General features: G+C 42.7%; 1 protein-coding gene and 1 pseudogene across 2 annotated transcripts; one reads left to right on the top strand and one right to left on the bottom strand.

The window, feature by feature from the left end:
• Nucleotides 1-737: 737 nt before the first annotated feature.
• RVE1 (Homeodomain-like superfamily protein) lies at nucleotides 738-5,033 on the top strand. The gene is made up of 6 exons (XM_089159845.1): nucleotides 738-1,747; nucleotides 2,099-2,233; nucleotides 2,347-2,458; nucleotides 2,548-2,609; nucleotides 2,803-3,243; nucleotides 3,340-5,033. Exons 1-6 carry the CDS (start codon nucleotides 1,736-1,738, stop codon nucleotides 4,090-4,092), a joined length of 1,515 nt encoding a protein of 504 aa, XP_089015971.1. The 5' UTR covers nucleotides 738-1,735; the 3' UTR covers nucleotides 4,093-5,033.
• A 1,621-nt stretch (nucleotides 5,034-6,654) lies between these two features.
• On the bottom strand, nucleotides 6,655-24,439 carry LOC149012958 (uncharacterized; annotated as a pseudogene). Its single transcript, XR_016174056.1, has 4 exons — nucleotides 23,952-24,439; nucleotides 21,094-21,162; nucleotides 20,845-20,952; nucleotides 6,655-6,902 (listed from the first exon to the last, which is right to left on the bottom strand). The product of XR_016174056.1 is annotated as an uncharacterized LOC149012958 (transcript).
• Nucleotides 24,440-24,441: the final 2 nt, after the last annotated feature.

Here is a 24,441-nt window from a genome sequence, read left to right as displayed (position 1 = left end):
TGTATGTTGGACGTGTATGCTAATAAGGCTGCTGATTGGATGTCTAAGTTTCCACTCGATTTGGAGTGCTCTTGGATGTTCTTTCAGGATGTTCCCCACGGGTTGGAGGAGATCCTTCAGGCGGATTGTGACGCTGCTTCCTTGTAGTTTCTCTTTGAGTCCTTGACTCCGTTGTTTTATTATCGAAAAAAAAAAAAAAATGCACTTCTGCCATAGTTATAGTTTCTTGTGTAAAGATAATAAATACGAAAAGATGTTATATTCAACCTTCCGTTGCTCTAAATGTTTTCCTCATCTCCTTCTGCAAGAGCCTTAATCCTTATGATTCAATTGAGACCAATAAAAAAGCATTTGACAACGACAAAACATTGAAATAATAATAAAATTTTGTTACTCTAAGTCGTTCATATGACCCATATGAATGCATAGGCGATGAGAAATTTTTATTATTTCCAAAAATACCCAATGGTTAAATTCTCACACTAAATATTAAAAAAGGTAGATCTTTGTGGGTTCATCCATAGATACTGACCTGTCCATAAAAATCCCTTTTAGACTTATCCAAAATTATTTAAAGGAAAAGCGAGGGAGACAAGATAAGGCCACGCCACGTGTCAGCGGACTTGTGCGACGTGAGCCACAAGATTCCAACCTTTCTCGAACTCTCCTTGAGTTCTTAAAAATTAATTAAAACAAGACGGTCTGATGTGGCAATCCCTGCTTTCTTCTTTCTTCTCAAAAGCCCGAGTTTTTCATTTCTTCTTCTGTGTTCCTCGTCTCTGACTCTCAACACTTTTATCTCCTTCTCTCTCTATCTCTCGTTTCTGGTATCTTCTTCTTCTTATACTCTTCTTGCTCTCTCTTGCTCCCTCTCCCTCTGTCTCTGTTTTCTGCCGAAGATAGGCTTTGATTTTCCTTTTCTGGCGACATTTGCAGAGACGGAGTTTATAAGCTTCATTGCTGGACCATCGATTTGCTTCTTCTATTGCTTCTCTATCAAACTAGCTTAATTTCATCTCTCTTTGGATTTAGATCCGTTTTACGATGTTTCTATCTGGAGTTGCTCTGTTCTCGTTGTACTGTTGGTGTATCTTGTAACAGTAAATCGGAAAGTCGGTTTTTTTTTCTTTTTTCAGATATTAATTTTGCCTACTGGTCATCAATTCTCTGTTGAAGAAAGAAGATTGTTTGATGGATGGTTTTCCGTTTCAACGAAGAAGTTGTAATCTGGTTGTGGTTGGATCAAATCCTGGAGTGGAAAGAAAGGCGACTGGACTGATCTTGTTTGTTGAAGGATCATTTGTTTCTAGGGTTTCGGTAGATTTTTGTAGTAAAGAAGTTGGATTGGAAGGGTGAAGTAGTTGATTCTATATTTGTATTCGGTTTTTTCGGACCGATCAAGATTCGTTCTTTGCATATGGACGGAGGGATGATTTTCATCTGTGTTTCTTGTGAAGATGAATTGGAGAATGCGAAACGGTTTATACTCTTGTAGATCTTCGTTGAATCTGTTTCTGTTGGTGGATAAATTTGATTCAATTTCCTAAGTCGTAGTTCTAGGGGAAAGGAAGGATTAACTTATGCGTATTTTGGTGCGAAGTTTCTGATTCGAGTTTTGCTTCCGTATGAGCCACTGAAAAAAGTTATAGAAGTGGAATCCTCATACAATCAATCTGCTCCTCTGAAACGGAAGCGAGATTACCGAGTACTGAAGTAGCTAAGGAGTTCTTTAACTATGGCCGACCAGGTATGCTATCATACCACACTCCTTCCCCTGCACTGTTTCCATGAATTTTTATGTACTTATGCCTTATTGTGTAGGAATTCGTTTGTCAATTTTATTGCAATTGTTTGTTGATAAGAATAGTAAACTGACTCATCGGATGGGAGAAATTTAATTGGAATCAGTCATTGATTGAAGATATTTATCTCTGAAGACGTATTTACCAGTTTAAAGGGATTCCTCTGGAACTGTGTTTGAACTTTGCACGGATATTGTTGTAGCTTTTGGCTCTCTGCATTAAGTAAAGTAGAATCATTTGTGATTAATGGGACCCGGCATTTCTAATTTCACCTTTTGTTCTTGCTTTGGATTTAGGATACTAGCGGAGGCACAAGTACACTTGCTGCTAACATCCTTGGCAATCCTGCTTCTTTGGATGGTGGTACACGATCTGTAACTGGAGTCCAACTCAAGGAGATGTATCCCTCTGCAGATGAATATGCTCCAAAGGTTCATTTTGTCTATAAATCTGAATCCCAGCTTCGTTTGAAAGAATTACCCAATGCAAACTTCTATTTTGCTTTATTATTTTTTGGCTTCTTAGGCCTTTGTTCTGTTAACAGGTGAGAAAACCTTACACAATCACAAAACAACGAGAAAGGTGGACAGAGGAGGAGCATAAGAAGTTCCTGGAAGCCTTGAAGATGTATGGTCGTGCTTGGCGTCGGATAGAAGGTTAGAATGAGTGAAACAGATTCCTGAAACGATTTTCAATTCAACTTCTCTTTAGCATGTATCCTGAATGCACTTTGTTTCTTATGCAGAACATGTGGGCACAAAGACTGCTGTTCAGATTCGAAGCCATGCTCAGAAGTTTTTCTCTAAGGTTCTAATCTCAGAACCAAGATACTCTTTTTTGTTCTAATTTCTCAGTAGCTATTTTCTACCATAATGTACATCAGAAGGTTGAAGTAAGTATGCTAATTCATAAGAGGAAGGCGTGAAAACCTTCTTCAAAGGGGTTTTAGCTGTAGAAGTTAATGTGTGTTGCTCATCTTATTTGCCTCTTCTTGGTTTAGGTGGTCCGGGAATCAAATGGCAACAATGCCAGTACTGTGAAGCCACTTCAGATTCCTCCTCCCCGGCCAAAACGGAAACCAATGCACCCTTATCCTCGTAAAGGGGTTGTTCCAGTCAAGAAGGGGAAGTCGGTTCAGGAGCAACAAGAAAGGTCTCCATCCCCAAATTTATCGGTTTCGGAAAAAGCAAATCAATCTCCAACATCAGTTTTGTCTGCATATGGATCTGATACAGGAGGGTCGTCAGCTTCCAGTTCACCAGGTGGTATTCATTCACCAATCCCGTCTGGTGCTGGTGCTAGTGCTATCAATTTGTTACTTACTGAACAAGGAAATGAACAAATGCCATCCACTTCATTGGAGGTTGCTGGAAATGGATATTCTCCATCCGTCATGGACACTGACACTGCTGCTCCAATTCTGCAGGACCAATCTTCCATGGTAATCTAAGCCATTTTTCTTAATTTATGTGACCTCCCAACAACGTTTAAAAATTTGGATCCTGATTAAATTACTACTGTGTTTATTTCCCTTCAGAACATGAAGAAAGTTGTCGTGGGATTGAAAGAAAGTACATCTGCCAAAGAAGATCCATTCTCAGAGGAACCCTCAACGAGTCTTAAGCTGTTTGGAATAACGTTGTCAGTTACAGATTCCCGCAAGTCAAGTTCTTCAAATGTTGAAGGTCACAACTCATTGCCCTCTGAAAACTGTCAGGAGACCCTGGACAGCAATGTGGAAAAGGCGGTGCAGACATCAGAGTTGAATGTACCCTTGGAGACGAGCAAGAATATTTGGACTCCATGGGCCTGTGAAACTCAGCCAGTGTTCTACCATTTGGAATTGCAGAAAGAAAGCCAAAAGCCAGTAGAAGCTGTATCTGCACTGCCTTGGTGGGCAACATCTGGAGATTCTTCATTCCTTCTTCCTCCCCAGAAATCAAACCCAACTCATACGCCACCGGATTCCTGTCTGGAAGGAGATTCAGACGAGAAGGCCATTCACAGAGAAGGATCTTGGACTGGTTCAAACACAGCATCAGTGAATGATGTTGGTCTAGGAGATAGGAATGGGGATGTTGTCAATTTCCGAAGTCGACGTGAAGAGCTGGGCATGTTTTTCCAATTGAAACCAAGTGAAACATCAGCCTTCTCAGAGCCAAAAGGCAATCCCAGTACGCGCACAAAGGGTTTTGTACCATACAAAAGATGTATAGCAGAAAGAGATACCCACTCGGCAATAACAACTGGGGAAGAAAGGGAGGGACAGAAAATTCGGCTGTGCTTGTAGATATCCAGTTGGATGATCATCCAACAACCCACATTTCCCTATATTTTTTTGCCTAGATGTCTGCTCTATTAAAAAATCGAGAGCAGATTCTGGCAGGTGTTGCCATGATCCAGGGTAGTCTCAGCAGTTGGATGGAGAGAGCGAGAAATCAAAGGATAGGGAGGCCCAATCATCCACCTCTGCACCCTTGAAAATAGTTGTTATGTTCATTCCCTTTTCAACTGTTCATAGGTGTTCCCCTCAAGAGAGTCCCTTCTCCAAATGTGCAAATTTTCTTCATTAATTTCTCAGGTTATCCTGTGTCGTCTACAAACATCTAGATGCTCTTTTTGGATTTTGGGTTTTATTCGTTTTTTGTAGTGCAAATGCTTAGATACTTGAAATATCCTTCAAATTGTTTCCTCTATCTACAACACTTCGAGGTGTGTTGGGTACAGCATGTGTATAGTGGTTGAAATGTGAATAGCGTATAACAAGTGTGAACAGCAATCCGGCATTTCTAGTTGGGACCTGAAAGCCCCATGTGAATTTAGTTAGGGGAAAGACAAAAGGAGTGAAGGACCACCATTTGATGACAATAACACTTTTCGATCAACATTTTAGGCCAAATAACGGGTGCATGAATGAATTGAGATGTTTGTAGCTGATGGGCATTCCTAATGAGGGATGAGAACAATAAATCTGAAGGATCTAGGTTGCTGAGAAAGGAACAAGGATACCGATCTTAAGTGAAGTTGCTGAGAGAATATGTCGAGCACATGGCGTGCATTTTTCAGTCATATCCAATAAATTCAAATCCAGATTAAAACGACAAGGATAAACATAAGAGAACCAAAAATTGATAAGAGACAAACAAAGGTGGGTTCATCAGAGGATTACCATATCTTTGCAAATTTGTCAAACGTTTAGATTTTCACACAGCATGAAGCCCTTTTCATTCTGCGTCTGGAGTAGCCATCGATCAAATGGATTTGACATGGGGAAAACGTGAGCCGTGGGACCTGAATCGTTCAACACCAGATGTTTTCGGTTCAACACGAGCCGTCACGTGGTGTCGGGCCCTAAATGACTCAAAACGCTTTCTTCTCCTGGTCCAGGCAAAAATTAATGATTTGACCACATCACCGAATTACTCTCTCCTCCTTGATTATGTGTGGGCCCCACCATCACATACGAACAAGTGTGATATTTCTGCGTACTCATTTGCTCTGGGGTGGACGGCTCAACTTCAGTGCTTAAACCAAAATTTCAACCGTTGGCAGCAGGTGCTGTGTATTAAATGCATAACATTCAAATCTTGATTGAGTGGAAGAGATAATGACAGAATTTTTCATAGATGTTAGTTATGACCAAGTTTTCCTTCAAATAAGTTAACTAAGACTTTCAATCATTGTCCATAGGAATCCTCTCGACCTGTAAGTTAAAATGAGATGTTCAACCATTGGTAAGGAATAAGGAAAGGAGGTTTGGAGGGGTGGGAGCAAGGGGGAGTGAGTTGAGATTCTCTACTCGTGGTTATAAGATTGTGCTTCCCTCACTCCCTTCCACCATATTTAAAAAAAAATCATCTTTAGTCCACATTGTTAGTGTTCATGGATAAACCCACCCCCACTTCAAAGGGTGGGTTGCAATTTTTTAGGGCCACTGATATGGTTGTGTGGTGAAGGAGAATTTCTTCCTATGTTCCATACACGTATATTATAGAAATACAATTTTGAACCCCCCCATACCACTTCTCTGGTTGGTTTAAGTTTCACCTGGGTTGTTATATGGTTGACCATCGGCTATTATCAATTGCAGAATCAGCTTTGGCCGAACCATTTATTCCTGCCTGGCTTTGTCTTCTCTTTTTTCACATGGGACTAGGGAATTTTGGGTTCTTTAAAGCCTGTTTTGTTATTTGAGTTTAGAGATTTTAAAAATCTATAGATTTCAAATTTATAGTCATAGTTCATAAAATTAACTGTTTGGTTCGCCTGAATCTTTGGAATAAATTTATATTTCATTCCAAAAAAACATCTATGGAGTCATGGTTCAAATGTAAAAAACTTTTATAGTAGAGACTAGAGATTTCACCCCTTACCCATAAATCTATAGATTCACGTTTTTAGTGTAAAAAGGTGAATCCCTAAATTCCATGAATCCAAGGATTCACACAATCAAACGGGTATAAATCTCCCATTTGTGAATCCAAAGATTTCAAATCTTTGAATTCATATATCCAAACATGCCCTTATCAATTTCTTAAGGTTAATCTCACCTGGCAGCTTACACAGAAAAGAGAATCCTCTTAAATGTGTCATCCAATAAACTGAATTGATTGTACAGAAACAACTCAAAACTCTCATGTACACTTTGTAGCTTGTCATGATTCAAAATGGTTTTGTCAAGAAGCCTCGATGTAGTTTCCTAGTACACTTGAAAAAAAATTCAAATCTCCTTGTATAAGCTGTAGGAAATGAAAAAACAATCTTGCATTCATCCTTCCAAGGGAAAATTAACGATAATATCCAGACAGATAACCTCGAAACTCGGAAGTCCTCATGTTGCACCCTTTTTCAATGCAAAAAAGGAAACAATTAGATGGTGATGCTTGATAATCCAAGGAACGCTAACCAAGCAGAAGTGTGATAGTACCTGAGCTGATGTGCAACATGAAAAAAGATTCATGTTATTTAGATGCTCATACCCAAGATAGAACCAAGAGAACAGCTACACCAAACTCCTCAATATTGTCTAGGAGTTTGCTTTTGGCGCAGCTCTGATCTTGGCTTTGCAATTTCCACGAATATGACTCTGCCATCCAGAAACTAAACACGAAAGACCTGTATTTGGTTAGTATCCCTAAGTCATCAAAAAAGACCTGCATTTATGAAAGAGATCTGAGACAACTGAATTGTTTATCTTCACTACATGTGATCTGACCTTTATTTTTTATCTTCTGACTGAATAAAGTAAAATTGTGCTTCTACATTGCAACTTCAATAACAGACTCATTAATATTGTTTTCATATTGTTTTCTAATGTGGTCTGATCATTGGTTTTGGGGGGAAAGATAAAAGGAGGATAAGTGGAAATACCCTGTGTACAAAACTAATAAAATAACTCCCTATTCCTGACTACTACCGTTATTTAAGTCCATTAGAAGACCAAAAGGTGTAGAACCCAACACCAAAGCTCATTTCTACTAAAATGAGCCCACTTTCATGATGTATCTGAATCAGGGAAGTAAACTATAATCTTAAACCATTAAAACTTGACCAGCGGTGGGAAGAACAAGTGAAGCCAAGAGATTCCAAAAATAACCCTCAGAGACAAGTGCTTAATGCAGTAAAAACCCACTCGGATCAATTCTTCATCAGGTTTTCACAGGACATGCTCAAATGGAAGATTCAAAATTTTCTCATGCACAACAATCCTAAAATGGAACAGAACCAAAAAAATTCTACTGCAACTTTATCACTGTGTCAGCACCTACCATGAAAGGAAAACTGAAATACCCCAATACACCAAGATAGTCAAACACCTCAGATCGTTCTTCATATGGTCTCACTTCCCAATATTAAAAATACAAAATAACTTCAGTATATAGAAATTCAAAATACTCTGTGGGATTCTATTGCTAATAAACTTTTTCCGAGACAAGAAATTAACAGTAGTACATTAGGTTACATCACACAGGTGCAGGTTATCCAACCTGACATGACCTAAGGTGTTGCGCTTGCCAAAACACTAATAAAGGCTAAGGATAATAGGTGTTTATACAGATATTTTGTAACTTTTAAATACCTTACCCAAGAAACTAACTTGTACTTACTACATAAAAGCAAGTCCATAATGGTTCACTCCGAGTAAACCACAATACTAAAATGTCTTTTTTATTTTTTTTGGGTTGGGGGGTGGGGGTGGTTTTAGGGGGTTTGTAGTCTCTTGTCAGCAATCCGATTAATACTTGATGCGTCCAAAATCTGCTCAGCCCTTAGATCTCCTCGTGATGACCTGCAAAACGAAAGCGTCAGATGTGGCCCGACCGCGGGGGACGGGACCCCGGGACAACCCCCCACCGCCCCCCCCGGGGGGGGGGGCGGGTTACGTCTATCAGTATGTATCTGAATCTGAGTCTTGAGTCTCAGATTGTGTGTTTTCGATCCTCCTCACCTCGTATGGTAGTGAGGTTTATATAGAGTGTACCTTCGAATCTCCTTTGTTGGATGCACTTGAACCTTCTTCAGGTAGTCGTTGGATCTTAACAGTTAGATCTGTTGAGCAATAGACTTCTACTAGTTTGGACTAGTAGAGGACTCCTGAGATAACCTTTAGGTTATGTGATGATTATCCCTTCGATAATGATTAGCCGCAGCCGTCAATTCGAGTCTGCCATCATTAGGGTAATTACCCTAATCCATAAGTAGGATTAGGGCATGCTTATAGCTGAATAAGTTTTCTTCCTCAGCAAGCCATCTTCTGGATCCGGTTCGCTCGGGAGCGAGTCGGTTCCCTCTGTCTCGACCGGGGTCGAGGGTCGAACCAGGTATGAACCCGGTCTGATCATAATTTCTCCATATCACGAGCCCCCCAGACCAAGCGTTCGGTCGATCCCGAGGGCTTGGTTTTTAACTGGGTTCTTCGTCAGGCGATAGTCTCTGCGTGCTCCATTAAATGTCATATCACATTTAATGCGGTGGTCACTTTTCCTCGAGCGTTGTGAGGGTAAGGCCACGTGTCTCCTTGCAGTCGATCTGTCGTGGCTCACGTAATCCAAGCGACGGTTTCCGAACGCCTGTTTCGGATTCGTGAGTTCAAACTTTCAAAACGTCTTTCAATCTCGATCGTCGATTTTGAATCAATCTCGATCGTTCAGATTCCCGAACACTCGTGCGGGTGTTTTAAAAGCGGTTCGTTGTCTTCGTAGGTTTCATTCTTCTGTCCGAATTTGAACCTTTGTTGTATGCCTTCGCGCCTTCTTGCTCTCAAGCTTTTGCCTCACTGAATCAGTAAGTTTACTGGTCTTTTTCTTTTTGTAGTTTACTGAAACAAGTAATGGCGGATAATAGGGCTTCTCTAGTACCCAGTGTTGGTAATAGTAGTGAAGCTTTTGCTTCTCCTCCTTCCGAACAGTCGGATAGTGATAACAAAACCCTAACTGTCCTCTGGCGCGAGTTTGCTGAAGTTTCTCAAAAAGGTTTAGAGAGAAAAACCGAAACTCCTTCTGCCCTCCTCGAGTCTGGATCTTCCAAGATTGCCGAGTCTTCTAGGCAGCCTCAAACTTCCAGGTCCGATGGTGGACCTGGCTCTGTTCCCTCCATTTACAAGGAGGAAACCCTTCTTTCAGCCATCCAAGATTTTGGTTTTCCTTCCTCTTATCGAGGTTAGGGCTCCCCATCTGATGAGAGGGTTGATTCAACCCTTTCGGGTGAATTTTCTCTGTACATAGATGCCTTTGGAAAGCGGGGTTTGCTTTCCCTTTTTTAATCCTTTGTTCTCCATGATTCTGAATCATTGGGACATTTGTCCCGGAATGCTCCTTCCCAATAGCTGGCGTCTCATCGTCGGCTTCTTGGGTTTGTGTTTTGAACTTGGCATTACGCCATCTCTTTCTCTCTTTGTACATTTTCATGTTCTTTCTATCTCCCATCCTCCCGGATGGGTTTTTCTGTCCAAACGCAATAAGGCTGAACTTGATTGGAGGGGCAGCATCCTTGCCAAAGGAACTTGCCCTTCTAACCACAAAAGATGGCGCGAACGATACTTTTTCCGTCGAGCGCCTCCATCGGATCTTAACTTCCCAACCGCACTGGAGGCGGTGTACTTCTTCTTCCGAGAATAACCGAGGCCTTCCCTTATCCAAAGAAGACGAGGCGGCCGTCAGGAAGATCAAATCCATTCCATGGTATCAAGAGATACATGGACTTGAGGTGGAGTATAACTCCATTCTTCGATCTTGGGGCTTGGCTCATTGTGAGCTTCTAACCATCATCCTTTAATTTCTCTCAAGTGATATGTCTTTAATTCGACTCTTGCTCTTCTTTGCGGTGCCTCCAAGAATGAACCCCGAGAACCTGCGAGTGAAGGCCGCTAGGGCCGTTGCGGCAGCCCGAGCAACGATCACCCCGAGCCTTGACCGTAGATCAAGAGGCTTCTGTTCCCTCTCCCGACCCCTCTTATAGGGGTATCGGGAATATCGGGCCCGTGGCTGATGCTTCGGGTAAAGGGAAGAAGCCAATGGTGGAGAGGTCTAATGTCTCCTCCTCCGCCCGGACCAAAAGGAGGCATGATACAATTGATGCTTCCTCCCATAAAAAATCCAAAACTTCAACGGATTGTGAGGAGGTCTTCACCCCCCGGTGGACCACGAAGTTGACCGACGGGGTGACTCGGGACCACTGAGAAAGGCTGCGAGTGGAGCTCCCTCGGTCTTGTTCCTTCGATCGCCGGGAATTTGAAAACCTGGATGACGTTGCCCTTGTTAGTCAATCCACAAGGTACCGGTCTTCTTGCTTACTTATTTTTTCATAATTTCTTATGACTTCTTCGATATTTTCCGCCTTCCCGGGGAATGCTTGTGTTGAGCTTCTATCAACACATGGAAGCATTGAGCCGGGTTGGCCGCAACGGCTCTTTGCTTTGCAAACTGTGAAGAGGATTTGGCCAAGGCCAATTACGAGATAGACCGGCTGATTGCAGCAGCTGTGAGGAGCTGCGAGAAAGGCATGAGGAAGAAGTGATCTCCCTCAAGGAGGCCCTTGATGCTTCGAAGGCTCGTGCCGCTGCTGCTGCCGAGCGCGAGGCCGGGAAGCAAAAGGAAGCTGCCACGTTGTTCGGTGACGGGCTTGAATTTAAATGTATGGAGAACGAAGAATATCCGAAGTGGGCGGTCCCTAGCAAGCCCGAGCATATCAAGCCGAGCTTCGGAAGGAGTGTGTTCGGAAGTACCGAACAGCGTACCTTTCTCCGAGCTGCTAGGTGCCTACAACATTCAAGCTTATCGCTTGGGGCGAGAATGACGTTTGGGAGCGAATTCTCGCATCAATCCCTTCCTTCGATCTTGCTCCCTTTCGTGAGGTGTGCCATAAAGAGGTCTTCGGGAAATTAGGCATGGATCTCCCAGACTGGGCTCGGGAAGAAAATGATCCTTTTCCAGTGACCCTCAATATGAGGCATACCTGGTGACGAGCCGGCGCTTCCAGAGGAGAGGTCACAAGCCGAGTCTCAAGCTGCTGCTAAAGAGGACTCGACAATGTCATTCTTGAGGAAGACTCTTCTCAAGATCTGAGAAAAGTCCTCCCGACCCGGGGTCCCTCGGGCAACAATGAAGAAGAGGCTTAGGGAGTTATCTTTTTTTTTTTTTTTTGTAAAGATTGACCTCCTTGCTAATGAATAGACATTTCTTTTTCATGTTGGCCTTCCCTGTCTCCTGCTGAAATCTTGTCTTGAATATCAAAATATAAATGATAAAACTTATCACTTAACTTCACATTCTTCGACGAATAATAATCTTGTAGAGATATAGTGAAGATGCGTTTCGGAAAGATGCATTAATCTTCCCCACTACTTCATTTATTGCCAAAGTCCACACGTTTCCCTTCTCGTATCTGCGAAGTCCAAACGTTTTCTTGCTTTGGTATACCATTCACTTTTCCAATGAATCGGAAATACACCCATTATTACAATGGCGGTGCGACGATTGGAGGTATCTCTGCATCGGGTGCTCGCCTCCACATGTTTCCATGTGGCATCCCTCCGACCGTTGATCTTGCTTTATGCCGAGTTTCGAAGCGTCATTTCGATCTGGGCCATTGGTTGTCCTTAGCTTTCAATCGTCGTCTTAATACCTGAGGCTATTTAAAGCCTTCGTGGGTACTCTCCATCTATCTTGCTATCTGCAAGTTAGATTTGCTAAAATGCTAAAGCGACATTCCGTCCTTCGCACTTTGCTCCGTATTCCTCGTACTCCAACAATAGCTCTATCAACTTCGAACAAGTGAGTTTTTTGATTACTCATCTCTTTCCCTACTTCCCCCCTGAGTAAACTGCACAGTAGTAGTACTTGGGGTTTAGTTAATCGGGTTTTTCATAAGTGTTAGAGAACTAGGGTTTTCCCTCTTTTTTGTCGTCGTTGGATATCCGTGCGATACGGCTTTTACTGTTTATATAGTGGCTCCCAAGATCAACCGAACTTTATCGGAGCGAAGTCTAGCAAGAAAATCGTTCCGTCGGCGGTGGTTGGGGCCGGTGAGGTGGTTTCAGCTAGTGAATCCTCCAAGCGTAAGGCGGCTGCTGTTGGTGAATCTTCAAGTCGATTCCCACGGTTTCTATTGATGCCGCCCCTACGCCTCTTTTGCCCGAAGTGATCGCTCGTCTTTCCCGGGGAAGATCTTGATCACTCCGTTGTTGATGGCGCTGCGCGCGCCTGCTGCTGCGAGACCGTTGGTGCACCCCCGAAGGAGACTCTTCGGGCATCCGAGGCAACTATGTTGGCGTACGATGAAGGTGTGGTCCCAGCGGTGCTGCTCCTATTTCCAATTCTAGTGCTTGTTTGGCATCCTCCTCCTCTCCTTTGGAGTTGGAGGATTTTGCCACTAGGAAGCGCCGTCGGGTGACAGGTGATGCAGCTCATCCTTCTCTTGATGTAGCTCATCCTTCTCATCCTTCGCCCGAATTAGTGTCAAACGAGTTTGTCGGAGCGTTGGAATGGTGCATTGCTTGCTCGAATGACTTACGAGAGCGCGGTGCTTTCCAAACTCTCGGATGAAGTCTTTATGAAGTCCTTTGGTGATGTAAGTCTTTCTTCATTATCTTTTGATTCCGAAAAATTACTCTTCTGCTCCTTTTTAACTCGGAAGTTGTTTGCGGGAGTCTTCTTGGTAACTTCCACAACCAAGTGGAAGCGGCCTCTAGGCTCAATAGGTTGAGCAATGAAGTTTCCGGGGCTTCGGGAAATCTACTGAAGCTAAAGATCTTGAGATTGCTCGCCTTCGGAAACTAGCTTGGGAGGTTGTAGGAGAAAAGAATTCGATGATCGGTCGTCTTCGGTCGGACTTGGATGATGCCGGGGAGAAGATCCGGCAAGCTGGAGCGAGCAGTTGGAAAGTCGGGAGCCAAAGGATCCGAAACGTTACCCCAAAGGCAAGCTGTCGTTCCTTTGCCCGAATCCCTTCCAAGCGATGTTCGCGAGCTGCGTCTTCAAGTATTTACACGGTAAGCCCTTTGTTGATATGCTGAATGCTTATAACTTGCAGGCGCGTACCGGGATGGTGAGAGCAAAGTATGGGAATCAATATTAAGGAAGGATCCTCATTTTGATACGACTCCCTACGGTCTTGTTTGCCATCTGAAGTATTTACCGACCCGGGTATTCCTCCTCCGACTTGGACCAAAGATAAGATTGATCCTCCACCTTCCGATCCGGATATTATGCATTATCCGGAAGATTCTCTGTTTATTCTCCCCTGGAAGGGAGTCAATTATGACGAGCTCGTCTTGAATGCAAGTTTGGTCGAGGACCATACTTCTCTGGACAAGCTGGACAAAGAGTATGAAATTGCGGAGGATCTTATGCATACCGAGATATTTTTTGTAATCCTCATTTCTCCTCTTCTTTTCCTTGAATCCACACCAATGGTTGACTCATATGTTTGTTCTAGCAAAGTTGTGTCGATCTTGTATAACTTCTTAATAATCACCGATGATGACTTTCTTTTTTGACCGAAGATTGTATCCAGCTCTTGTAATTGTTTTGATACTTGGCCTCTTTCGATCTTTTGAAGAAATAAGAAATTAACTTCATCTTGAACTTTGCTAGCCACTTGAATCGCTGTTGAATTAGGTCTTAGTTGTTTGAAACAATGCCTTTACTTAAAGATTTCCGGAGAAATACAATAAGTCGAGAAGGAACTCACTCGGGTTTTAAACCGATGCCTTTAAGTTTCCTTAAGGATTTCCGGAGAGATACAATAAGTCGAGAAGGAACTCACTCGGGTTTTAAACCGATGCCTTTACTTAAGGATTTCCGGAGAAATACAATAAGTGCGAGAACGGCGAACTCACTCGGGTTTTAAACCGATGCCTTTACTTAAGGATTATTCGAAAATTCAATAAGTCTTGAAGGAACTTACTCGGGTTTCAAACCGACGCCTTGCAAAAGGAACTCACTCGGATTTTCATCCGATGCCTCGACTTAAGAAGATCCGAAAAAATTCCATAAGTGTTGAAGGACCCACACGGATTTTCATCCGATGCCTTATAGTTGGATCTTGTTCTTGAATGTGGTGTATGATGCCCCCCAATCAAAAGATAATTTGTTGAAAGCCAAAAATTGCATTGATTGAGTTGAAAATGTTTACATCGCGAACAAAATTGAAATCATCATCAAGGATAAAACTTTTTGAGATGCACTGGCATTCCACGACCGATCCAACTCTTTACTGGGTGTTGATGTTCTTCAGCCTGTAAGCTCCTGAACCAAGCTGGTTTTACAACCATATAAGGTCCTTCCCGGGGAAGGGTCCAATTTTCTTTGGTGGCGCGGGTCGGAAGCTAAGGTGTTTCTCAACACCAAATCTCCGGCTAAGTACCGACGATTCTTCACTCGAGTATTATAATGAGGCGCTATCCTTCTTTGATAATGTTGAGTTCGTGCTATTGCCTTTGCCCGAACTTCGTCCAACAGATCAAGACTATCAAGCGATCCTTGTTCATTTGCTTTTTCCTCGAACTCTCGATCCCGTAATGTCCCCGCCATTATCTCCACTTTGGTGCCAATGCTTCGGATCCATATGCCAACCTGAATGGAGTTTCTCCTGTGGGTGTTCGAACCGTAGTTCTATAGGCCCACGAGTACATTATGAAGTTCTTCGACCCAAGAAGCTTTGTCGGCTTCGAGTCTTCTCTTTATTCCTTCCGGTAGCGTTCGGTTAGTAACCTCTACTGTCCATTGCTGCGGGGGTATGCCACGAGGACATACGATGCTCGATCATATATGTTCCGCAAAATTGCTCAAATTGCGGACGGTCGAACTGAGTACCATGGTCGGTGACGATAATCTTTGGAATCCCAAAGCGATATATGATTGACTCAAGCACGAATTTCTCCACTTTTTTCTCGGTAATTGCTGCCGGTGCAGCTTCAACCCATTTCGTGAAGTAATCAATTGCTACTATCGGATATTCCCGTCCGCTTTGCGCCTTGGTGAATTTGCCCATGATATCAATTCCCCACATCGCAAAGGGAATGGGATCTAGAATTGAAGTCATGGTTTCAGCCGGGCGCTTCGATCTTGTAGCATGAATTTGACGTTACCACACCGACGAACATATTCCATAGCAGCCTCTTGGACCTTAGGCCAATATAACCCAAGTCTTAGAATTTTGTGGGCCGGGGCTCGTCCACCCATGTGAGCTCCACAAATTCCTTCATGAACCTCGGCCAAAGCTGATTTTGCTCCTTCGGGGCCTATACATCTCATAAGGGGTCCGAGAATAAGATCTTTTGTATAGTCTCCCATTTGAATGACAAATCTAGCTGATCGTATCTTGATCAACTTTGCCTCTTTCGGATCCTCGGGTAATTTGTCATCTCTCGGATACTCGATTATCGGATCCATCCGGCACGCTCTGCTTCAATATAAGAAATTTCTTTCTCATGATAACTTGGAAAAGTTATTTCTTCAATATAGACCGAAGGGTCTAGATTCTTTTCTTTGGCATTGGCTAGTCGGGATAGCTCATCTGCCATTGAATTTTCATTCCTCGAAATCTGAGATATCTTCAAATTCCGAAATTGGTTTTGAAATGCTGCACTATCTCTTGATATTTCACAAGCGTGGTTCTTTAATACCATACTCCCCCTGGACTTGGTTGACTATAAGTTGAGAGTCACTATAAATAGTAACATCTGCAATAGACAATGCTTTTGACAACCGAAGTCCAGCTATCAGAGCCTCATATTCGCTCGTTATTACTTGCTTCAAATGCAAATCTCAAAGCATATCGAATAATAAATCCTGCTGGACTTTTTAATAGAATTCCAGCTCCTGCTCCATCTTTATTACTCGAACCATCCACATATACCTCCCAAGTGGTTGGTATAATGGGATCCTCGATGGTGGATTCCACCGGTGCGGTAGTTTCTACTACAAAATCGGCTAACGCTGAGCCTTGATTGCGGTTACGGGCTTAAAGCTCACTTGGAACTCGTTGAGTTCAACCGACCAGGACACCATCCTTCCGGACAAATCGGGTTTATTAAGAACTTTACTAAGAGGAAAAGTTGTAAATACCTCAATTGGATGAGCTCTGAAAATATGGCCTTAGCTTCTGGCGGCCATCATGAGAGCAGAGCACGCTTCTCAATCTGCGAATATCTTGTCTCCGCATCTAGCAACACGTGGCTTACATAGTAAATCGGCCATTGTTTTTTATCTTTTTCACGAACAAGTCTTGCCCGACGTTGAAAGGGACGTCGCTAGATATAGCTGTAATATTTCCCCTTTCTGCAGTGCGGGACAAGATCGGTGGTTGTCCAAGTGCTTCTTTTAACTCCTCGAAAGCTTTCGGCACTCTTCGGTCCATTTTGCTTCCTTGCTGCCCTTCAAGTCTTTGAGTGCCTTGAAGAAAGGCAAACATTTTCTCTCAGGACTTGGAGATGAATCGATTCAAAGCGACAACTCTCCCTGTTAAACACTTGCACATCACGAGCGGTTTTGGGAGCCTCCATATCAACCGAGCTTGTATTTTGGCGGGATTAGCCTCAATTCCTCTCTGTGATACCATGAAGCCCAAAAATTTGCCCGAGGAGACTCCAAAGGCGCACTTTTAAGGTTCGGCTTCATTTGATACTTTCGCGATCTTGAGAATACCTCGGTCAAATCGCAATATGATTTGCTTTTGTAAAGCTCTTCACTAGCATGTCGTCAACATAAGCTTCAACATTCTTTCCTATCGGATCTTTAAAAATCTTGTTGACGGCCCTCGATATGTTGCTCCTGCGTTCTTCGGGCCAAAAGGCATGACCTTATAATAATAGCTTTCACGATCGGTCATGAAAGCTGTAAACTTCTCATCCTCCTTATTCATAAGGATCTGATTATACCACTGGTAGGCATCCATGAAACTTAGAGTTTCATATCCTGCGATCGCATCTATCAAGAGGTCAATCCGAGGCAGCGGATAGCAATCTTTAGGGCAAGCCTTGTTAAGATCTGTGTAGTCTGTACACATCCTCCACTTCCCATTCGCCTTTTTTACCATTACCACGTTGGCCAACCAAGTTGGGCATTCAATTGGTTCTATGAAACCAGAATTCTTGAGTTTTTCAACTTCACTACGACGGCTTCATACTTTTCAATGGAGAAATTTCTCCTTTTACGTATCCTTTGGTTTCACCTTAGGATCTATCCGAGTTTATGCTCTGCGACAGCCCGATCGATTCTGGCATGTCTTGACGAGACCATGCAAATACGTCTTTATTTTGTTGAAGAAATAACTTCAACTCATCTTTAAATTCCTCCATCTGTTCGGACCCGATATAAGTAATCTTTTTCTCATCCTCGGTACACGGCTGGATTTGTTCCAGCTTCTCCCTTTGGTTCGGGTCTTTGCATCTCTGCTTCTTCCCGATCGTCTCGAACTTCTATAGGTAGGGCAGTTACCTTCCTCGGGCCCTCCTTGTCTTTTAAATAGGCAACGTAACATTGCCGAGAGATCCTCTGAGTCGGAGGAGACTTGACCAATTCCCATATCGATCGGGAATTTTATCTTGGTGTTTTGTCGAAACAATAGCACCTATCTTGGATAAAGATGGTCGCCGAGGATAATATTGTAGCTGGCGGTTCCCGAACCACCAAAAAATTGATTCGGACGGTTGTTTCCTTAGGAAAACTTCCAATAGATAAGTCCAAGCTGGACCGATCCTTCCGCCACATGAGATGACCTGCAAAACCATATAGATGTGTGGATGAAGGTTCCATCAAGTCTGATCCACCTTCAATTTTTGATACACTTCATAAGAAATTAGGTCAGCTGCGACCCTGTATCAACAAAACTCTATGCACTTCCCGACGTGCAATCTCTACCTTGATGACTATGGCATCATCATGAGGTAAACAAACGCCTCTTTCGTCCTCCTCGCTAAAGGTGATAGAATCTTCACCATTCAGCTTTTTTTCCTCTCTCTCGGTTCCAACAAATTTGGATTTTGTTTTCAAACTCCGGAGTGATTCGGGCTCTGGTCCCCCGAAGATGGTAAGGATCGGTGGCCGAGTAGCTTCAATCACCTCCTTGCCCTTCTTAGACTTCGGAGCCTCCCTTGATCGTTCGAACTAACCGAACGATCCCTTTTAGGAGCGGCCGCGCGTGGCTCACGTGGCTCCTCCCTCCTTCTGCTAACAAAATTGGACAAGTGTCCCTGAGATATTAATCTCTCGATATCCGCTTTCGGATGACGACAGTCATTTGTATAATGACCATAGTCCTTGTGGAATCGGCAATACTTTTCTCGATCCTGCTTTGCTCTCCGGGTTTCAAAAGAATTTTAGGCGGCCACTTCAAGATATTTTTTCTTTTGATGATATTTAAAATATCAGCCCGAGGAACATTCAATGGAGTGTACTCACTTTTACCGGGAGACCTTTGGCGCCAAGCACGAGATTTTCCAACCCGATCACGGACATTTTTCTTTGGCTTACCTCTGCTCCGGGGAGCCTTACATTCCTTATTGGAGACTTTATTATCTCCTTGGCGCGCATCTAGAATCTCCATGACTTCAGCACTTCTTGGCATCTCTGTACCAACTCGGCATAAGTCGCGGGCATATCCTGTAGTAATAACTCCGGGGAGTTTCCGATTAGTGAGTCCGTGAATAGAGCGATTTTGGCTACTTGCTCATCCAAATTTTCTATCTCCATCGTTACTTTGTTGAATCTTTTGGGAAACTCTCGATTGATTCGTTTTTTCCTTGTCGACGGTAAACAAGGTTTCTTCCGTTTTCTTGACCTGTATTCCACTCTGGAATCGCCCTATGAATTTGCGCGCCAATTCATCAAAGTTTCTGATCCTTCCGAGAGGGGAGGTTCGAAAACCACTTTTGTCTTGCTCCGGTTAGAGATGAACCAAAAACCTACATAAAATTTCATCGAAATTACACGCGCCATGGGTGCATTGGTAATAGCCAATGTGAGCTGTTGGATCTCCGGAGCCATCGAATGTAGAAAAGGTAGGCAAACGAAAGTTATGGGGAAGGCGATATCCCGCAATTGGCTCGGCAAAGGGGTCTTCCGAATGACTGAGTAAATATCCTCGGTTATCCTTCCCTTAGCCAACTGCCCTAATTTCTCATTGATGTTGGCCAATTCTCGACCAATGTGGGTCGGGTGATCTTCGGCGATATGATCACGACCTCGATTAACACGATCATCCGTGCTATTCGATCATCACGAACAGCCCGTCCTTCCCGAACATTCCGCTCGTCGCGAGCTGCTCGATCATCACGAACGGTTCTTCGACGGTTGGTGAGTGAGTTCTTACCCTTGTATCCAACCTTGTATTTGAATCGGTTGTACTCTCTTGCGGTCTGTCGAACCGATCGTCTCGCCTAGGTTGATCGTCAATCCTCCTGGGTCCTCGGTCTCCTTCACGAAAATTTTGACCGATATTCCGGTCTTCAGCCAATCTTTGATCACGTGGCAACGCACGTCTCCCTGAATCGCGTTGATCAGGTTCTTGTGGTAAAACCACTCGTCTGGTGAGCATGCGGAGTGCTTGGCTCACCTCCAAAAGTTGAATCTTTACCTGATCCAATTGATCTTGGAATGTATCGGGGAGGATTACGTCCTCCACGACCACCATCTACCTCGATAGGATTTTGGCTTCCCTGGGGAATATCTGGATTATTCGCTCCGGGGATACTGAACACCGGAATTGCGGCGTGCGGCGCTGCGGCTGCTGCTGCTCTTGATCTAGTCACCATGGCTTTTCAAGTCGTTTCCCACAGACGGCGCCAAATGATGCGTCCAAAATCTGCTCAGCCCTTAGATCTCCTCGTGATGACCTGCAAAACGAAAGCGTCAGATGTGGCCCGACCGCGGGGGTCGGGAGTCCACCTCCGAAGGCTAAGTCAGTTGATGAACTTAATCACAAACGGCTCTGCTAGAAGCACGAGCTAAGGAATAAAGAAGCTGGGAAAGGTGATCTAGATCGTAAGCCGCGCGATAGTTTACGTCTATCGGTATGTATCGAATACGAGTCGAGTCTCGGATTGTGTGTTTTTCGATCCTCCCTCACCTCGTATGGTAGTGAGGTTTATATAGAGTGTACCTTCGAATCTCCTTCGTTGGATGCACTTGAGCCTTCTTCGGGTAGTCGTTGGATCTTAACAGTTAGATCCGTTGAGCAATAGACTTTTACTAGTTTGGATTAGTAGAGGACTCCTGAGATAACCTTTAGGTTATGTGATGATTATCCCTTCGATAATGATTAGCCGCAGCCGTTAATTCGAGTCTGCTATCATTAGGGTAATTACCCTAATCCATAAGTAGGATTAGGGCATGCTTATAGCTGAATAAGTTTTCTTCCTCGGCACCGGGGTCGAGGGTCGAACCAGGTATGAACCTGGTCTGATCATAATTTCTCCATATCAATACCAAGATACAGATAGCCATCCATAATTCCCACTAATTCAACCAAGAGAAAACCTTAGTTTCAAGGGATGTACCATATATGTCTAACTGAACGCTAGAGGTAATTTTCAAGCACATACCTTTCCATGCATTCCCTCAATAGCTTTCTTAGATTCATCCTCAGTTGCATAACGAACGGAAAGCAAAACCTTTTGGTCTATTTGCTATTCTATCCATCACAAGTTTGACTGCAAAACAAATAGATTATGTGTTTTAACTTGAACTGTGAGTTTCACTGAAAGTAAGAAATGAAGTTAAGCATTACTGGGAGGTTTATGCCCAGCTAAAGTTTATTCACTTATTTGGGAGAATAGCAAGTAAATCAACACCTTCAACAAGATCACCAAATTTCTGGAAAGCATTTCGTAGACTCTCCTCAGTGGTTCGGAATGAAAGTCCTGCATTAGTGCCATGCAATAAATACTTGCTGAGTAACCCGGAAGGTGCTTAACAACAGTGAACTGCACATGTGAATTTCCTATCAAGCATTCTTGGGAAAAAAAAAAAAAAAAAAAAAAAAAAAAAAGAAGAAGAAGACAAAGATTTGAAAGGACTAGAAAACAAATGAGGTTACCATTATAGAGGAAAAGAAAAGCAAATCAAGAGGTCATGACAGTTTTGGAATCCCACAAAATCTTAGCACAGCCTCTCTCCTGAGTATAATCATTTCCATGTTTAGAAGACCCACATGATGTCTATATACATTATTAATAGCTCATACACCTGACATATTCAACTATGCCAAATAGGCAAAAGGCAAGGTCAGAAGTTAATAATTTTCAATTATTTATGATCCATGTGGCATAATCAACATGATTCAGATTTCAGAATCAATATTTCATGTGACTTACAGAAATATACAAAATGCAAAGATACTAACTAGATATGCATGGCAGACTTTTAAGAGCTTGATAGCAGAATGAGATCATCGTCCAACCCATTTAAAGCCACAAATGAATCTAAACACTAGTTTTCCAGCTAGCTTGCCCCTGAAAGCTCTCTCTCAGAACTGAAACCACTTGAATTAATTGGAGGACCTAGTTCTCTGATACTTCTGTCTCTTTCTTAGTGCTTTCTTCCTGACCATCAATAGAAGGAAGCTCATCCTGCTCCAACTAGATAGGCTTGTAAAGGCAAAAGCCCAAGGATATTAGTTGATAGTATTTCATTCAGTTGTCATATCTTTAAGAAGAGAAATTTACTAAGCGCTCCTCTGTATTTTGCCCATAAAAGATCCCTTCCCTCTGCTTTCAATCATTATGCTCAAATCCCCTCAGGCTGACAGTATTACCCTTCTGTAAGTAATAGTTCATAAAAAGACTATTTTACCCTTGGCTGGTGTTAGTTATAGTTTAATTTGATATAACAGATGGGATCTACCACTTCTTTAGACACGGTTGCACCCCATCACACCCTCCAACCCTCCAACCCCACACTGCCCCAATTTGATGCAATCTCCAATAAATTAAGGTAGCCAACCCCACCCCTGCACCCTTCCGCGCCCCCTCCTTTCCCCTCTGTTCCCCTGTTCTGTCCTTTTCCTCCCCCGCCCCCCCCAAAAAAAAAAAAAACCCCAACTTTGGTTGTCAACCACAGGGGACTTCATTTCTGGTACATATATCTATTCTCAGCAATGCTTCAAATATGAGAAAGGAAATATATACTACTATATGTTTCAGAAATTCATGGGGTGCAGAGTTGACCTAATTGTGTCAAAAATATTGATTCAAGACCAAATGGGAAGAACTCTACGGATAAAGTTGAGTAGCAGATGCTTCCTCAGACCCTATATTCCTGATTTTGATCTCTTATCATAGGCTTGTTTTGTTTTAAATTTTTCAAGATTTTGCATGTAGTAGCTGCTTCATTCAGAGATTTGAGTTAAATGTGAACATAAACTGTTTGTGCACAATATGATTTTCTGTTCCAAGAGCATATCTTTGAATGCTTGAAGCTAGCTGGTCTCAGTCTCCTGCTTTTGGAGTTCTCAACAGCTAGTCTGAGATCCTGCCAAAAATCTCATGGTGGAACAGGAATTTGGTATATTAGCTCAGATTTGTTTACATGTGCATCCCCACTGGACTGGCCATGTATTAGCTGTAGGAAGTATGGTTCCATAGGTGAATTAGGTTTGCCAGTCCAGGCTCAACTCTCACTTTATGTTAGCAGACCTCTAATCAAGATGCCTCAAAGAGTTGGAAATCAGTCCATATAACTGTTAAATATTACCTCATTGCTTTTATTCATCCCAGTTTACAACTGACCAACCTTGTCAAAATCCTTTAAGTTCAAAATTCTTGCTGTAGATTTGTCGATAGCTTTGGCACTCTATAATGGCTGTTGGTTGGGCCCTAGGGAAATCATTTTCAAGTTTGCCTTATTTATTTATTTATTCTTATTATTTTTAAATCTAGGTTGAGTCTTTGTGAAGTGATGTTATTGTAAGTATTTTATAAGCTGAGCACAACCTTAGAGCAATCAAAGGGGTCCAATAGTCGAATGGACGATTATTTAGGGAGCCAGGGGCTGTTTTTATCTTGGAGGCCGATTTGCATTTTCACAGTTGCGCCATTGAGGGGGCATCTATGGTCTTAAGGACAATGTCATCTGACACGGTTCAGCCCCATCTTGTTTTTCTAACAAATTTTGTTGCAGGTATCAAGGCCGGTGAAGGAGATATTGTCAAAACCAAATTCTGTTCAAGGCAAAAGTTAGGTCCTATCTCTCAATATTCTGACAATAATTTCCCAACAATCATCACTACTAAATCGATAGTGGAAGTATTGAATCAATGCACACAAATAAATCAGATAAAATTTAAGAACAATTTCTAGGAAAAAAAGAAAGAAGGCAAGAAAGAAAGAATACCACAAGTTAAAGCAGCCATTTACAGCATAAACCTACATGGCATACGGAATCCATGCCATGGTTACTGAGTTGAAGCAATAAATGCATTTTCCATTAGAAAATGAAAAAAAGCTAAAAGTTCAAATGAACCCAGTTGAATACTGAACAGTCTAAATAAAACTGCAAGAAATGAATAAAGAACACAAGGATAGGAAGAAACAGAAAGATGTCACAGATTTTCATAAACTGCCACAGACCCAAAAAAAAACCAGAAAATTACGGTTTAGAATTGAATCAGAAAGGGAAAAAAACGAGCGTATCAAAAGGAGAAAAATCTAACCACTAACAAAGAGCCTGGTGTAGCCTCTTGTACTACTCTCGGAGGAAGAAGGAAGACAACCCACAACAACCCAGCTACGGCTGTCACTCAATCGAGTTGCAGAAAGAGGTGAAGCAAATGGGCAGCAAGATAAAGACAAAGTGTGAGAAGAAAGTGACTTGCAGTGTTGAATTAAGGAAGAACGGTTCAGTCTCTGCCTCCAGAGATTTCTCGGAGTAGGAAATGAAACTGAAACCCAAAGAGCAACTGTCGAAGAACTCGCTGCCATTTTCAATCCAAAAATCCAACCATCGGAGATGTTTGAAGATGTTTGAGTTAGGATATACTGCACCGGTCACATCCGTCCTTGGGCTTTTGATGGGCCTCAACAGGCCCAATAATTAATGGTTTTAACATGTAAGCCCACTCCTCGGTGTCGAATGAATAAAAAAGAGAGCATGGGAAGAAGGAAAAGCAATTCCTAAGCTATTTTAAAGTCTAATAAACCTTC

The sequence above is a fragment of the Hakea prostrata genome, chromosome 6 (genome assembly GCF_041222555.1).
Source record: "Hakea prostrata isolate BN-2017 chromosome 6, UWA_Hpros_2, whole genome shotgun sequence".
Lineage (NCBI taxonomy): Eukaryota > Viridiplantae > Streptophyta > Magnoliopsida > Proteales > Proteaceae > Hakea > Hakea prostrata.
The sequence above is the reverse complement of the archived record's forward strand: the minus strand, read 5'-3'. Positions and strand labels throughout refer to the sequence as shown.

Bases quoted from the DNA above. Each gene is read 5' to 3' on its own strand.
- RVE1 (XM_089159845.1), top strand. The intron at 2,459-2,547 runs GTTAGAATGAGT...TTTCTTATGCAG, and splicing joins TGCTTGGCGTCGGATAGAAG to AACATGTGGGCACAAAGACT. The intron at 3,244-3,339 runs GTAATCTAAGCC...ATTTCCCTTCAG, and splicing joins TGCAGGACCAATCTTCCATG to AACATGAAGAAAGTTGTCGT.